General features: G+C 43.2%; 1 protein-coding gene across 1 annotated transcript; it reads left to right on the top strand.

Moving 5' to 3' along the window:
- Positions 1-389: 389 nt before the first annotated feature.
- Positions 390-16,199, top strand: arsj (arylsulfatase family, member J). The gene is made up of 2 exons (XM_030075588.1): positions 390-1,156; positions 14,197-16,199. The coding sequence occupies exons 1-2, from the start codon at positions 846-848 to the stop codon at positions 15,584-15,586; spliced, it is 1,701 nt and encodes a 566-aa protein (XP_029931448.1). The 5' UTR covers positions 390-845; the 3' UTR covers positions 15,587-16,199.
- The last annotated feature ends 1,286 nt before the right edge of the window (positions 16,200-17,485 follow it).

The raw sequence follows: 17,485 nt of genomic DNA, 5'->3' as shown, positions 1-17,485 counted from the left end.
CTCACAAATCTATGAGAAAAAACGAAGAAAACTTTTTTTTCTTACACTTTTTTGGTCAATCACACCTCTTCATTTTGCAAGGCTGGATCAACCACACAGATGCTATTGCTTGCCATGTATCCCGCCTGCAGCTGATGACCTCAACTGAACCCCCACCCCCTTACGCCTTTTTTCTTGTGAATTCGTAACTTTTAATGTCAGAATTTTCAATTATTATGGGCGGCAGGGTTGGTGGAGCGAGTCATTTTTGCTACGTTTCGGGAGGGAAACTCGGTATTTACGAGAAGCCCTTGAACGCCTCACGGTGCACTCTCTGTGCAGCTGCAGAGGGACGCTCACATGGGACCTGCCCGCTGCGAGAACAGCAGCCCTCATGTGGACCGCGGCTCCCCCCTCAGTCCTCGGCGGACTCTCGGCGTTGAAGGGGCGCTCTCACTGAGGATGGAGGCACTTTGCTGGGAGCTGGCTTCGGTTAATAAGCCAGAAAGCTGTGGAAGTTCATAGCCTCTTTCTACTTTACCCTCACACAGGAGGAAATGATCTGTCACTTGACCTTCAGTGTTCTGTAGCACTGGAATACAGGTGTCCATGACTTTTTTCCTGTTTCCGCGTGAATTAACGGACAGTGATTGGCCTGTGAGCGGTGACACCGACCCGCTGCTGTCCGTGTGGCTTTCCCTGCAAAGCCGTGGAGCTGTCAGTGGCTTAAAAAGAACTGAACACAATGCGAACCCAATTTCCAAGTGTTGCTGTTCCCCCTGAACACTTGCAGCACGCCGCCGCCTGCTCGCTGTGCCCAGCCGACCACCCGCAGCCGCTCCTCCGCCTCTGAATCAGGCTGAAAGATGGTTTTGTCGTGGCTGCCGGCGGGTTTATTCCTCGGATTCATCGTTTCTCAGACGTGCAGCGTTCATGTGTCGTGGGAAAACTGGAACGCCGACCCGCGCAACCGAGGAAACGAGTTTGACAAAGCGAGCACGCAGCCGCACATCGTTTTCATCCTGGTAGACGACCAGGGCTTCCGGGATGTTGGGTACCACGGGTCCGAGATTAAAACCCCGACCCTGGACAGACTGGCAGCAGAGGGAGTCAAGCTGGAGAATTACTATGTGCAGCCTCTGTGCAGTCCATCTAGGAGCCAACTGATGACTGGCAGGTAGTGTCCAGTAGACCTCCAGGGCCCCAACATGGGGCCCACATGAATTTCTGTGTTCACTGCACTGTTTTTATAAGTTAGCACAAATGTGTGAGGATGACTGTTTAGATGAGTGGCTCTCAAAGTGCGTACCCCCGGGTGTCCTTGTAGGGTTTCCAGGACGTCCTAAACAAAATGAGGAATAATTTAATTTTTTATAATTTAATATCCACTAGGTAATATGGTACAAACAATGTGATTATTTCAACATATTTGAATCTTACCACTCTGAATCTATTAATCAGTGTTCAAGTATTCAATGATGACATTTGAATAACTGAATATATATCTGAACACAAACCATTTTTTTTTTCCAAATCAGGGTCCCTAAGGAAAACTCACTTCAAATGGGGCTCCACAGGTTAATGAAAGTCAAGCTGGCGGTCCAGAACATGAATAAGTCTGAACAGCCCTGGATCAGGTCAAATGTTTCTCCTACAGCAGAGCCAGTTGCATGATTCTGGAGTAAATGATATCACCAGAATGTCAGTTGAGGTTCCTTGCTTGAAGCTCATCACACGTGTCCATGCAGTCTGATCTGGGGCTACTTGACATGAAAAAGTTTGGGAAGTTTAATTAGTGGTGCAAAGAGTACTACAAATTGCTACTTTGCTGCTGTACAAATACTGCTACAAAATCGACCAAGTACAAGTAAATAGTGGCTCATTTAAAATGTACTCAAAGTAAAAGTTAAAACAGATTTGAAATAAAATGTAGTGAAGTACAAAACTCAAGCAAAATTGTACTTTAAGAAAAGTAAAATGACTGACTTTAAAAATACTCAAATAAGTACAAATATACAAAAATCTACTCAATTACAGTAACATGAGTAAATGTAAACAGTTACTGCCACCTTTGAGTGTAGTTTAAAGTAATTATTTGAAATGTGCAGGTTATCAACCGTTAACATGTACGCAGTTGTGCTCATTACCTCCCTGTACTGCATCCCAAGCCTGATTGTCCTCTTGTGTGATTCAGAGTACAACTAAATGTCCAACTAAGTAGACTGGCAGTACATATCAAAGGACCACACCAATGATTTTGCATGTTTAGCATAATATCTACAAAATATATGTATGTTTCTGCTAATCTTTTCCCAAAGCAAGCCTTTGATTTTTAGAACTCTGATATCATTTTTCCTACATTTTATCCAGCCATTGGTTTCCATTCATTCCACTACGATATGAAAATGAACTTTCAGAGACTTCAAACTTTCTTCATACCACTATTCCATCACTGTAATAAAGTCGTCCACATTAATTTTCCTAGTAGCAGCAGCACTGGTGTGTTTTCATGACTTGAAATTGGGCGGGGTGAAATGGTCTCTTCGCCAGAAAATAGTTCCCAGGGAAACGTTTGCATTACACTACAAATAAGCAGATATATGGTTTATGATTGGCAATGATAGAGTTAGCTGCAGAAGCATAACATTATAAGGTTGGTGTTTCAACCAATAAGCCATATTTAAAAACAGGGATTTTTAAATTTTGTGAAATCTTAAGTACCCCCTCCTGATTTGCACATTTTTTTCCAGATCTTGACCAGCATGCAAGGGATCAGAGCACTCAGGCATATGAAGATGTAGCTAAAATCTTTTAGGCTATTCTATCACTGTTGTTGCTGTTTCACAGGGACACCAGCACAGCGTTTTTCCACCTCAGTTGTTAAGTGTTTGCAAATGGGGCGGCAGTCAGCTTTTCCCAGCAGCCACTGAGTGTTTTGGTGAGCAGCGGGAAACTCTAGAGATGTTCCAGGGCTTGGCTTATTACTGTGTACTACGGGGAAGGGTTTGATTGTGGTCTCACTTTGTAGTTTGCTTACTGTATGTTTCACATCAGCAGTTTTCCTCTTTGCATCTTGGAGCTCCATGGGGCTTCTTCTCCAGCCTGCGCCATCTGTTCCACTCCTTAGGAGACGGGGGGGAAGTCTTGCCGGGCACCTCTTCTTGGCAGACAGCCGAGAAAATAATGAGCAAAGTGCACCCTGCTCTTTCCTCTGCTCACTCGAAAACACCTAAACCCAAATCTCTGACTGGAGGAAAGAGCAGCTAACATCCATATGGAAATGTAGGTGTAGATTCAATTATGTTTCCAGGCTTATATTCCTGAAAAGGATGATTGCAAGATGGGGGAGGATCTGTGATTTGAAACAGACGGTTCCCTCCCCCCCAAGAAGAAGATGCTTAGGGGTTATGAGTGGGTGAGCAGTGATTTTACACGAAGGCGAATGTGCTGTCTGAGTTGCTGCCTTGCTCAGAGACAGCAGAGGCAGTGACCCAGGCCTCAGTTAACCTTAAAACATCCAAAACTAGATAGAGCAGGGGCTGTCAAAGAGGGGTCCAGGACCCGCCCAGGGGTCCTTGGGGGACTTCCGGGGGGTCCTCAGCCAAATGAGGAGCAGCTTAAATGCTTGTGAAAGGCGTCTGAACACAGCCTGCATCTGACCCCAGCTGCATGCTAACTGAAAGTGATCTGTCCTTTTTTTCTTTTCATTCCCTTAATATATATCACTTCAGTGGGCATGCGCTCTATGCCCTTGTTTTTCTCAACTGTCCTCCAGGTGGACAGGTTGTTTCGTCTCTTAATGAGCAGCTACACCCAAGTGCCGGTCTGACAGGTCAAAGTAAATAAGCTGATAGCAAGGGCACGTTAGCATCATGTGGTAGTGAAGCGAAGGCCATGGAGGGGATTTCAGCCGTCTCTCCCTCTTTTCTCTATGCTTGTCCAAGTGCTGTTGAAGCTCATCACTGAATCTCACTGAATAAACTGATGTGACACTGCAGGTGTTGAAGTCATCTGGGTTGTGGGGAGTTCTCACTTTTAAAGGAACATACCAGTGATTTTCTGTGTCACTGACTGTGGGGGAATGCTGTCGTTATGGTTTAGGGGCAAAGGCATTTCTGAAGAAATTCCTTCTTGTTCAAGATCCTTGACAGCTCTGTCCTGCTTGAACTCTCCCACCCCAGCTGGAACACAACACCTGCACAGAGGAGAGGAAACCATGGTCCTCTGTCACTGATGCTGACATGTAAGAAGGACTCTGCTAACCAAACACCAAAGGGGCCCCTTTAAACCAGCGGCGCTCAACTGGTGTAGAGTAGAGTGTGGATCGGACCACATATTTTCGTCCAAACCCAACCTGAGAGGGGAGCATAGTAACCGAGCCCGACCAAATAAAAGCCCAACAGACATTCTTTTATCATGTAAGTGAGCACACACAAGAAATTTCTTTCTTCTGTGCTCAGCAAATGTTTATTTATGTTTCTATGACCAGCATGCCAGCAGTCAATTCAGGATCAACCTGCGGTCCACTTTTGGACCACAATCCACCAGTTGACAATCACTGTTTATTAGGCTATTGTTTTAGGGCTATTTTTGACCTTCACCCTGTTTTTCCATCTTTACCAAAACTGACCAAAATCTCATCAGCGTTTTCCCTCTAGCTTTGTTTTGCTGCCCTGAGTGCACAGTTCTCCACTGGAGCCCTGATGGGCCAGTTTGGACACCAAAAGCAGACAAAGCATGTGTTTTTCAACAGATTGAAGCTCACTGTGTAACAACAAGTTTTTTAACTTATATATAACCACATATCATTCACTATTACTTTTACAATGAGAAAGTAGCGGCGAAAACTGGATTAGGAAGACATGAGTTGAGATACTTCTAATTTGAAAAAGACTCTGGAGTTGATGTGAGAAAGTGGTAACTGGTGTCATTGTTCACTAAGATTCATATTTACATGGAAGCCTTTGCTCATGCCCTCTGATACAATAATCAGAGCCATGCTAACGAGCTAACAGTCGCTGTTAATTTGCTGAAGCTAGTGCATGTTACCACAGGATATCACGTGCAGCTGAAGAGTCAGTCAAATGGGGGCAGGAGTAATAAAAACTGTGGTTGCATTAACATGTGAAAGTAATTTTTAATCCCCAGCAAAACAAATCATTTGAGTCAGGAGAAAACAACTGACTCTCTCCACAGAGGAAGACTAAAGATTCTGAGTTTCATGGGTTTTTTTGCACCCCAGTGATGACAAAAAACAACATTTTATTGAAAATGAAAAATCCCATGCTTCAGGTTACCATCACTGGAAGAACCTGCTGTGTTGCCACCTCTGTGAACTGTATGAATCTGTATTAAATGAGATCAAGAGCGATAAGAGGAAACAGCATTAGGAGAGCGTTGCAGAGTGCTTTCACCTAGTAAGAGAAGCTTGAAAAAAGATCGCTGTCTTATCCCCCTGGGTAACTCACAAAACTTCAACCTGTCTTGTTTTCCCAGGCCTGCATTGATGTGATTGGAGGCTTAAAACTTCAGGTTTTGAATTATTATGCACTTAAGCCCCAGAGCACACTCGCTGATCCTCCTGAGCAGAGAGATGAAACACAGACGGAGCAGAGGTTGCAGCGCTCATGTCAGCCTCCAAAACTGATAAATGGTGGACATGTCGGAGAGGAGCGTATGTGACGTGGCGAGCCAACAGCGTGCTCTCGTTTCCACTTTAGACAAGCCGGCTTCTTGTGTAATTTAGTAAACACACTTCTGGAGTGACAAAGATGAACATCTCGGAGCTTGAGAGCCATGACAACTTACTTGTCCAGACAAATCTGGCATGTGACCTCTTCAACACAGAATAAGGCTGCTGACAACAAGTAGCGCTATCTGTGAACCTTTCCCTTCCTTTACTTGGATCTTGGTCAGCTGCACACCTGCTTGTCAGATTGCAATAAAAACCAATAAATTGTAGATGCTGTAACTTTTCCATTGATGTCTCAGGCAACTGTATTTCTGTGTGCAGATGGTCCTGGTTTGGTTAAATCTTCTTACTCACTCCCGCCTACGTACAGTACCTTTTCCTTTGGACTTGCTTCCCTGTGGGAGGCGAGACAGCGGTCACACTTGGAAACCAGTCAAGCAAAAGCAAAATGATGTAAGACTAAATTAAATGTCATTATCAGGCTCCTACGTCGCTGATGAACTACCGTCGATCAACAAACAAATGATTAGGAATGTGCCCGTTTGTTCCGGGGCAATGACGAGCAGTTCGCCCGTGAGGATAGTGGCAAGGATTCAAGAGCACTTCTGTCATTCTTGAACGCTGTGATCTTCTATTACGGACCACTGGGTTTGTAACTCTACTAAACCACAGGGGGAGCGGGGCTCGTTTATTTGCTCACGGCTGCTCTTTTTGCCTCTGTCCCTCCAACCCCCCCAGAACTCTGCCTCCTACTTATTCAGACGTTTGCCATCTGTCCACACTCGTCTTAGACTCACCTTAGCCTCTCAGTCACCCGTCCCCTGTTATCTCAGGGATCTGTCACTCTTTCTTTGACTTCCCATGTTCACCCTCATGCTTTTTCATTCCAGTTGTGCAGTGATGAACTGAGCAAGTGGGAGGTGTCAAATAAATTCAGTGATGAACAAGAGAGGTTTAAAGGACAATGCCACTGATTTTGCATGTTAAGGGTCATGTCTATAACTCCAATATCATTTATTTTTCTGTTCAGCCATTGGTTTCCATTCATTCCACTTTATGAAAATGAACTTTTAGATGCTTCAAACTTTCCGGACACCCGTAGTTCATCACTGTAACCATGTTTTCCTAAGAGCAGCATCACTGTTGTGTCTTGATGACTTGAAATTGGGTGAAGTGAAATGGTCTCTGCACTGGAAAATAGTCCCCGGGGAAACATTTGCTTTACACGGCCAATTATCAGTTCTGTGATTTATGAATGTTGATAACTAAGCCAAAGAAACAGAACATTATGTGGTGGATATTTCAACCCAAAAAATCATCCTCATTAAAAAAATTGAGGGATTTTGTTTATATGTTGTGAAATCTTTAGTATACAGTAAACAGGAAAAACATGGACATATCAGTGTTCTCAAGCATGGAAAATGAAGCCTAAAGAAGAGAGAGTCTGCTTATTGCCCGTAACTGAGTGTATTCAATAAAGACAATAGCAAGGCAGGAGCAAAAGTGAAGGGCTGTGCAGTGATTGTAAAGAAAGCAAGCAATGAGACTGAAAAAAGGGAAGAGCTAAGCGCAGTGTAGTGTTCCGAGGCTGAATTTGATTAGATGCAGAGAGCTGTGGAGAGGCTGCTTATTTGAACCATATGTGGGGAGGACGTGGAACACTATTACACGGGTTGCCTAGGCCTGGGCAGCAGGGCTGATGGGAACCTCCAGATCCTCAGTGGCTGGAGCACTGGCCAATGCACTTGTCTTGTGGGACTTCAGCGGATGCCGGTGCTTGGTGATTTGCATTTAATGGTGTGTGTGATTTGTTGGCCTCGTGGCTCAGTGGTTGTGTAAATAAACCAGAGAGATACCGTGATTACAGTGGTGCTTAAGATCATAACTCTGGTTCTCTACCAGTGGAATGTAGCAGTTCCTCAGGCGCGATAAGATGTGGAACCAAGCCACCATCTTTCACTGCTTATACGTGACATGAATCCTCACTTTTGCTGAATAATGATGTCCAGAGATGTCCAGTCCCTAAACTGTGGCCCCTCAGGCTGAGCTTTAGGTCAGGGATTTTTAACATTTTTCAGTACTGGTAACGATACCAGTACCTGGAATTCAATACTGGTACCAAAACGGTAGAAAAATATCCCTCAGTATCTCTCAGCACACACACACGCACACGCACACACACACACACACACACACACACACATATATATATATATATACACACACACACACACAGAGGTGGAGTATAAATGTGCCAATTAAAAATATGTAAAATGTACAAAATAAATGGGTAGAAAATTAGGCAGTAACTTAACATCTGATCATTCCCACATTCCTGTTGATAAGGAATTCATCAAAATCTAGCACTGAAACCTCACTGACCCATGTGTACTTGGTAGTACTGACTTAATTCAGTTGATATTATTGAAGTACTGAGTTCTAGGAACCCAGCACTAGTGGCTCCTGCATCAGGAGCCACCACCCCTACCCTGCTTGGTTTTAACACGAGCCTATAAACTAGCAACATTGGACATGGAGAGGGATGGAGAAGATGTGAATGTCCAGAAGGCATTTGTTACTGCAGTCATTATTTTAAGGCCTCATAAATACTAAAGACCTAGAACTGTCCTTCAAGTGCCCCAAAACCAATAAAGTTAAGGCCATTGCCCGGTTCCCTTGTGAACGTCCCCCACGTCACTGAAAAATGAAACAGGGAAATCTCTGCACTCCACCTCGTACCGTTCTCCATCAAGACCTTGGGTTGGCTTGACTGATTTGTTGAGGGATCACAGACTGCACTTAGCATGACATTCTCATTACACGGCTGTAACCTTTCGGTATGTGAACACCAAGACTGAGGGAGGAGGGGTCGGGGCTCTTAAGGGGTTGGGTCTTTAGCACACATACACGTCTTAACAAATTCACACATGCCGGCACAGGTCCACTCTTATTGTTTTTCGCTTTGTTATTTCGAGGCTCTCTTTTCCTCTCAATCTCATCGTTCTCTTGGCGTTAATGCAAACTGCTTGACAAATAAAATCAAACAAAGTGAATGCTAGATGTGGAAAAATTATCATATGTGTAACTGGAATGAATACAATAGGAAAATGAAGGTAATTGAGCGTATTGCTTCCCAGACTCATTTGATAGACATTTACACAAATAACGAGCTTGAAATTCAGCATGCATTTGGCTTGTGGAAAACACTTTTGAGGCGCAATGGAGATCAGTGCTTGCTTTTCAGTTTGTAGAGAGCCAGATAAAAGTGTGAATTAACTGTGCATGATAAATTATCTTGGGATCGGGTAAACAGAGCCTGTTTTTCAAAAAACCTTATTTTAATGCCAGGCTGGCTAGATTTATTGGTATTGTCTTACCCAGAGACACATGTTTCCTTTAGTTACTCTGTTTGCTCCCATCCTTCTTTTAGTTCATTGCATTTATACTGCATCACCTAATAACAGAACAACAATGCCTCCTCTATTCTCTCGTGTGCATGTTTGCAGTTCGGGGTTCAGAGCATCCCTTGCCTAGACCACCAAGTGATGAGAACCCCTCCCATCACCATATGAAATCAAGACAGTCTCTTGGCTCCCATTGGGCTGGTGCGGTCTCATTTTGGATTCTGTACTCATTGACCTGACCTCAAAGACTTGCACTGAATAGAGGTATCAAATTCTGAAATTGTGCTGCATTATGTCTCTGAGTTTAACATTTAAAAGGCCCTGGGAACCATTACCCAAATCCCTGGGAATGCTAAATTCTTACAAAAGGCTTTACAAGCATCCAGCCCCAGTGCCTTTTTGCATTCGTGCAGGTATTGGTTTGTTTGGACCAGTGTTATATGTGTTCTGTAGTTTACTACAAGGCCTACTTATCTAAACAGTGCTGTAGGAACTTCGCCAAAGAGAATAAATCATTATTCTCATTAGTCCCTTTGCTGTCTTTACACACACACACAAACCTATTTTGCTGTTGTCATGTTTAAACCTGATAACTCTAACCTGGTAACAGTTTTGGAAGCTGAACAGGAGGATGTTTCTGACTATCACAACAATAGAAATAGAATTGGGTAGAATCAGCAAGGCCTTTTGGGTCAGAAGAGGTTTTGCTGGTGAAGGCCTGATGCGCAGCTAGCAGAAAATTTTTTCCGTTGCCACAGGACTTCTTCAGTAATTTTTTGTTAATGATACCGCAGCTGATTAGTATTATCTGACATCATAACCATAGATCAGGGATTTTCAAACTTTTTCATGTTCTTGACGCCGAAGGTGACCTTCATAAAGCCCCAGACCCCCACATGAAGTGATTTTACCATCGAGAGTCTGATATGAAAAGATATTTTGCTTTGTGTCATTGTGTCATTGCAATGTTCAGTCAAAAACATTGTCAAAAACACCTTAAATAAATACTTAATCTGTGCCTTATTTTGCTGATGACCCCCTAGAAGAACCTTGAGGACCCTGGAACCCCTAGAACTCGCTTAATATTATCTAGAACTAGCGTTCTAGATAATAGTTTTGGTTCATTAACAGGACCTTAGTGCCAGCTAATTAAAACCTTATGATGTTAGCAGTCTGAACCATGGTAACATCTTGTGGTGTGTGTTCTTTTGTTTCTAATCACCAGTGAAGATGTCTTCTTTGACCAGTCATTTTAATAATGCTTGTTTTGTCATGATGGAACTTTTTACCTCATCAGTTCACTGATGAGGTAAAAAAAAAAAAAAAAAAAAAAGACATTCCAAATTGGTTTAATTTTTTATTTTACAGCACTTTCCATTAGACATGGATCTCTGCTCTTCGCATTCACTTCTATTGTGAAAATGTGACTTTATATTTATGTCCATTACTAACCCCTGTAAGCTGCTGTAACAAAGGCTTGTCAGTATAGTTTAAGTCCCTACTGTTATTCAATGAAAGTCATAGCTTTTCATACTTTATGCTACTTTCAGCGTTAACGTTATATTAGTTTTTCATCTTTTTTTTACCTTGTGATGTGCTTATATGCATATACACAAGGTATACTTCTACCTCTGTCACACACACTGATATAAACACAGATGAGACAAATTGATTCATGCACATGAAGATTGGCAGTCACACCATCATGCACAGTTTCTTCACTTTTCATCTCAGTTATGTAGCTACACACAAGAACATATGCTGCTCACCGCCCACTTGACAAGATAATGTTGCTTCCATCTCTTCGGGTGAACAGTCAATAAACTGTAAAACCCAAAAAAGCATTCCAACAATTTATCAAATGTATAAATTCACTAGATTTATGCAATGTGCATTTCTGATGATGCCAAAGGGTGATGCCTTATTTTCTCATGACTTAAAAAAGTCCAAAGAAACTCATTGATGCTTTTTTTTAGGGGTGAATTATTATGGATTTGGCACTCAGAGTTCATTAAAATTGACTTCGGTATCTTCATATTGCAGAACTTATGCCAAGATCAAGTAAATGTGGACAAAACAAAGCAGAATTAACAATAGATTACCTGAAGTTTAGGCCGATGACCTGGCCAGCTGTGCTAAATGGAGGGATGTATCTGTGCGCAATTGCATTCTGTGCTTGCAGTACATGGTTTGATGGGCGTTTGTGTGTGTAAGTATGATGTTTTTGTTCAGAGAAGCATCTTTGTTGAAAATCACCCGTTTATCTCTGTGCGGAACATTGCACATGCTATAAGCTTGAAGGAATATGTGTGTCCTCCAAAGGGAATGGAGCCTTTGTTAAGCCTGACCACCCTCTGGTTCTCCTCCAGCTGAATCCTCCTCTTTCGAAATCTAAACCAGCCACTTATTTTCACTCCCTCTCCCCGGTGACAGCTTGTCTCTGCACCACTAGCCTCAGGAGAGAACAAGCAAGAGAGGGAGGGAGGGAGGTAAGAGGAGGCATCTGGCTGTCTCGGAACCCTGTCTCCTGGCTGTCTGTTGCTTTCTCTCCAAGCAGGAGTCAGAGATGAAGTCAGGGATAATTGTACTGATTTTCTAAATGCAGAGACAGCTTCCAAAGTCCCAGTTGGCCTTAACGTGTGCCAAGACCGGCCGTCACCTATGGGACTTTGGAGGACTTAAAGGCATGCCTTTGTTGCTCCACTCTAGCAAGAGAAAGGCTGGCCAGAAATCAGTCATAGTGTCAGTAAATATGAAGACTACTTGACTTTATAATCAGGCCACTCATCTTACCATTTGTCTTTTTACTGATTGCTTTCCAAGTAGGCACAGTTGCAGTTAGTGCTTCATGCAGTCAAACTTGCATTACAGTGGCGGCAGTGTAATTTTCAGCATTTTTGGGTGTTAGGCAGTGTATCATAATGCAAAATACAGTAATAGTAATGTATTGACATGTCTGTTTGGCTTGAGAGCAAGGCGTTTTAAGTCTGTTATTTAGGGCCTGCTCACATTAGGGCCATTTGCTCCGTATCGTGCTAAAGCAAAAACTTCCCCCTCCCCAGTCCCCGGCTGGCCTGCACTCACATTACCTAAAGCCCGAACGTACCCAAGCGCGATTGCCCCCGGTATGCACATCTTCACGTTGAGATACGACAACAGGCATGGTCGGACGTCATCATAAATCAGTATAGTTCAAATACATTCATCATGTCTTCCTTTTAACTAAAAGACGTTTTTGTTCCTTTCAATCAGACATAAGGATGTTTATTTACCTTGACAGTTTCGGAGGTAACTTCCTCCTTCTTCAGAAAGGTTCAACTGACAGCCGGAGCGGCACCTGTGAGAACCGGCAGACCAGACCTGACCGGGTGCCGCGGCCAGTGCCGGATCTCGGCGCACACAGACTGCTGTACTTTCATTATAAACCGACTTTTGTTTATCCGCGGTTGCAGCAGCACAACTGACAGCGACACAGACAACATGGTTGATTATTGATTGCGCAACGCGGCCATTCGCCGGTAATCGCGCTGCACGCATTAAACAATTTTGCAGAGGCAGGAGGAAAGTTGCATGATTTACGTCTGCGCGTTGCGTGCATGACCGTGCATGTGCTTGTGTATGTACCCGTACCATGCTGAAGCACACCCCTTCCAACTGTGCCAGAGCGGGGGAAGTGTACTGTATTCAAGCACGAAACGGAGCGATCACACTGGTCAAATAATCCGGATTTTTGGGGCAAACGTGCTTGGGCGCGGAACAAACTTGCCAATGTGAGTAGCTCCATAGTCTACACATGGCACATAAGCGCTTAACCTACGCAAGCTATTTGCTTATATAGCACACACATGTAGATCAACTCCTGTAGGTCCAGTATGAGATTGTACATATTTTCCACGTAGTGAATGATCGGTATTAATAAGCAAACTGATCAACCCCCATAGATACATTGTGGTCATTTTGGGGTACAAAGTAGTTACCTTACTGGATCTTTATTCAGAAATTAACAATCCATGACCCCTAATTCATGACTCTTGTGATCAAATCCAATGTCAGCCCATGTTGATGAAAAACACTTTTCAGTTTTTTTTCACTTGCAATTAAAGTAAGTACACTGATCAAATGGATGATGAGTTTTGTTTATAGAAAGTCTTCTATTTGTTCAGTTCATAGCTGTCACTCATCCATCAATAACGCTGTGAAGCCACAGTCAACATAACTCTATGCCACGATGGCTGCCCCCAACATCGGCACCTCATTAGCTCCAGGTCATAGCTTGGTTTCCTGGCCTCCACCTCCTTCCATCACTATTATCCCTCCACCCCCTTTCCTTTTCCTTTTGGACATCAGTTGAACATCACTGTGTGCTTTGGTTGCCAGCCTGCAGTGAGCACTCTTCTCAGCCTAAATCTGTTGGCCTTGGACGGGTTCCATTGTAATTAGAATTGGATTGAATAATGTATCACTTTGTAATCGCTTATACAAAGATTCTCTGTGGCTAGTCACCCTACTGCTTTCAGATGAGCTATGAAAGGTTTCCTTTATGGGAAGAGAAGCCTAATGTTGAGTTACATAAATTCATATTGGCTACCTTTAAATGGATTACTAAAACTGGGTGACTTGTGTTTGGATTATTTTATTGAAATGTCATACAGTAGTATGTTGAAAATATAAAACTTAATTCATACAGAGGAGCTCATTTCCTTATGTGGACCAGTTAGTGTCATAGTGGGAACTCTTGACAAATTTGAGTCAAGAATATATAGGAGGCCTTTTCACAATTTTGGGAAGTACATCCAAGTGCTGAATGTAGTTTAGTGGAGGGAAGGAAATAAAAGGCATAATATCTACAACACTGTAATGTCATGGCAGATTGAATCCTCATGACATGGTGTTTCCCCTAATTAAATTAGATCAGTTTATATTTCATTGGCTAGTGGAAACAGTTGTTTTGCATTTTTGATCTGGATATATTTCTTACAAGAAAGATTTTTCCTCTAACCCTTAGGAGCATATTCAGGCCTTTGCTTCTACTTTACTGTCCAGTTTTAATCAAAGCAATGTATTTTTTAAAAACTGCTATGACGTGTGATTGACGTACTGACATCTTTCACTATGTTTTAGGTACCAGATCCACACTGGCCTTCAGCACTCCATCATCAGAGCTACCCAGCCCAACTGTCTACCCCTGGAAAATGTCACCCTGCCACAGAAACTCAAGCAAGCTGGCTACTCCACACACATGGTGGGCAAGTGGCATCTGGGCTTCTACAAGCGAGGCTGCATGCCCACCCAGCGTGGCTTTGATACCTTCTTTGGTTCCCTGCTTGGGAGTGGTGACTATTACAGTCACTACAAATGTGAGGGGCCTGGCATGTGTGGCTACGATCTATATGAAGGGGAAGAGGCAGCATGGGAACAGGACCGTGGCTTGTACTCAACTGTGATGTTTACTCAAAAGGCTATCAGCATCTTAGCCAATCACAACCCTCGCAGGCCTCTGTTCCTCTATTTGGCCTATCAGGCTGTGCATTCCCCACTGCAGGTTCCTGCCCGCTACCTTGAGCGCTATAAAAGTATTCCAAACCTGCACCGTCGTAAATATGCTGCCATGGTGTCCTGTCTTGATGAAGCAATTCACAACCTCACGGTAGCACTAAAACGCTACGGGTATTATGACAACACGGTTCTGGTGTACTCCTCAGATAATGGGGGCCAGCCATTGGCCGGAGGAAGCAACTGGCCTCTGAGGGGCAGTAAGGCCACATACTGGGAAGGGGGCATCAGGGCAGTGGGCTTTGTTCACAGTCCCCTGTTGATGAACAAAGGGACAAAGTGCCGGGCTTTGGTCCACATCACTGACTGGTTCCCTACCTTGGTCACCCTGGGGGAAGGGACTTTAGATGAAGATCTAAACTTGGATGGGTACGATGTCTGGGAGGCTATCAGTGAAGGTCGCCCGTCGCCTCGCCAGGACATTCTTCACAACATTGACCCTATTTACGTCAAGGCTAAGAATGGTTCCTGGAAGGCCGGTTATGGTCTGTGGAACACGGCAATCCGGGCCGCCCTCCGGGTGGGTCACTGGAAACTCCTGACAGGTGTCCCTGGCTACAGCGACTGGGTTCCTCCACAGACCTTCTCCAATCAGCTGCTGACTAATCGCTGGCATAATGAGCGTGTCCGTTGGGATAGAGGCAAATCTGTCTGGCTCTTCAACATCACTGCCGACCCCTATGAGAGAGTGGACCTGTCCCAGCGCTACCCGCACATAGTGAAGAAGATGCTAATACGGTTAGCACAGTACAACAAGACTGCAGTGCCAGTACGCTACCCAGCTAAAGACCTGCGCTCTAATCCTCAGTACAATGGTGGGGTCTGGGGACCCTGGTACAAGGAGAAAGAGGGCGATGAAGATGAGCGGGACAATAACCTATTCACCAACTACCTGGCTAAAAGAAGATGGAAAAAGAGAGCTAAAAACAGAAAGTTAAGAAGAAAGGCAGAAGAGTAGCCTTGATCATTTGTGAAAGACTTTAGCTGACTTTTCTCAGGGATCAACACACATCTTGTGTTACAGGATCGTCGTCTTCAGACACTCTAACCCCAGTTAGTTTTACCTTTAACTGGTTATTTCATCATGTACTGTATGAAAAGGAATAGAAATGGACCTATTTAATGCCTCAAGAAAATAAAAGATCCACTCATTCAAACACTACTGTTATGCCCAAACACAACTAAGACCTCAGACTAATGTTAGGGCATTTAAAGAATGTTTATTTTTCTAGATTCTATTGCATGCTTGAACTGTTGTGATCTTTGGATTGTTGTGTAGATTTACATTTCTATTAGAGTTTAAAATAAATCTTCACAGACAGTGCCATATATTTTGGCAAGAGTAAAATAAAATCAAACATAGTTCTATTATGTTTTTGTAGAGTGCAGTGATGCAGGACTGTGGAAACATAAGATTAATGTGATGTGATAGTTGATTAGTATGATTTACTTCCCGACCATAAGCACAGTCTGTCTGAACTTTAGAAATATAGATGTTGTTTCCTCTTTTAGATTTGTCTGGTCTGGCACCAGGCCAAACTGAATGTAAGACAAATTGACAAAAATAAAATTCCCAGACACAAACCTTTCTCTTTTGTTCTCAGCTTTTTAAGCTCTCTCTGCGGTTTAACAGCATTTGTTATTATACCCAGATATGTCTTATTTGTGATGACAGTCAGTCTTTTAAAAACTGGAAAAGCTTCTCTTCCATACTTTCTTTGCATTTGCTAACACATGGCTTCTAAATACATTTACTCATGGAAAATCCTGTAAAGTTGGATCTGACATGCAATGAAGTCCTTTGTTGCCATCCTCAGAAAAACACCCTCCTCATAAGGCATGGTCTATAGGCCCGTTGTGATCAAGGGGGAAAAAGAGATGGAACAATTCACAGGGGACGCTAATGATTAACACAACTTATAATCAGTAACACTATTTTTCATATGCCCCTGTTGCTTGGCACCCATATAAACAGGCCCAAAACTTTCAAAGCTCAAAATGTTGATGGCTGAGGTAAGCTGTTGTTCATGGGGTTTGCTTCTAGATGGTTTATTGTATTTTACAGGCCAATTAGCCATTTTAATAACACTAAATGACTGCTAAATGTACCTAAAAGCTTTATTGTTGCCAAAAAAAGGATTGCAGCAAAACACATTGTCAAATGTGGCTTTTGGTAATGATTTCAAACCCACATAGTGCCCCTCTTTCCTTTTTTTTTTGTTTTTGTTTTGGATTTCCAAGCAGCTTTAAAAACAAACTGAAGGCTGTCTTAATAATCAGTTCCAATGTAAAAGGTGTTCCAATGTGCTCACATAATCTGAGAGCTAGTTACTGCTATGATTACACCCCAAACAACTCGAGCTCCAGCTTTCCAGAGAGAGGGGCTTGCCTGTGGAAGAAGGTCGTACAGTATATCCTTCCCACTCAGACTAACTTGGATACTCCTGCCTCTCAGCTGTAGTTAATGCCAAGTTATGACCTCAGACCTTTTAGCATTAACTCACCTTCACAGTCGTTTCCAGACCTTAGAACTTTGCTAAAAATGAAGATGGTTTCTTTTAACGTGGCCCACTGTAAATCCAGAGCAGGTGAGGTCTAATCTGTTTGGTTTTCCTCAACCCCTGGATCACAATCCCACGGGCTTTAAAGGGGCCTGACAGATGGACTGACTTTCCCTTTTGAATTTAACAGCTTGGCTTTGCTCTTGAAGAGTTTTACCGTGTAACACTAACATGAAATGAAGGTGGGGGATGCATTCTCGATATTATGAGCTGCAGCTTAGAATTATAGACGATCGGGTCCTTATTTTGTTACATCCTGCTGAATCCGCAGCTCCATGGGCTTTTCGTTTGCCACA

The sequence above is a fragment of the Myripristis murdjan genome, chromosome 18 (assembly GCF_902150065.1).
Source record: "Myripristis murdjan chromosome 18, fMyrMur1.1, whole genome shotgun sequence".
NCBI classification, from domain to species: domain Eukaryota; kingdom Metazoa; phylum Chordata; class Actinopteri; order Holocentriformes; family Holocentridae; genus Myripristis; species Myripristis murdjan.
The sequence above is the reverse complement of the archived record's forward strand: the minus strand, read 5'-3'. Positions and strand labels throughout refer to the sequence as shown.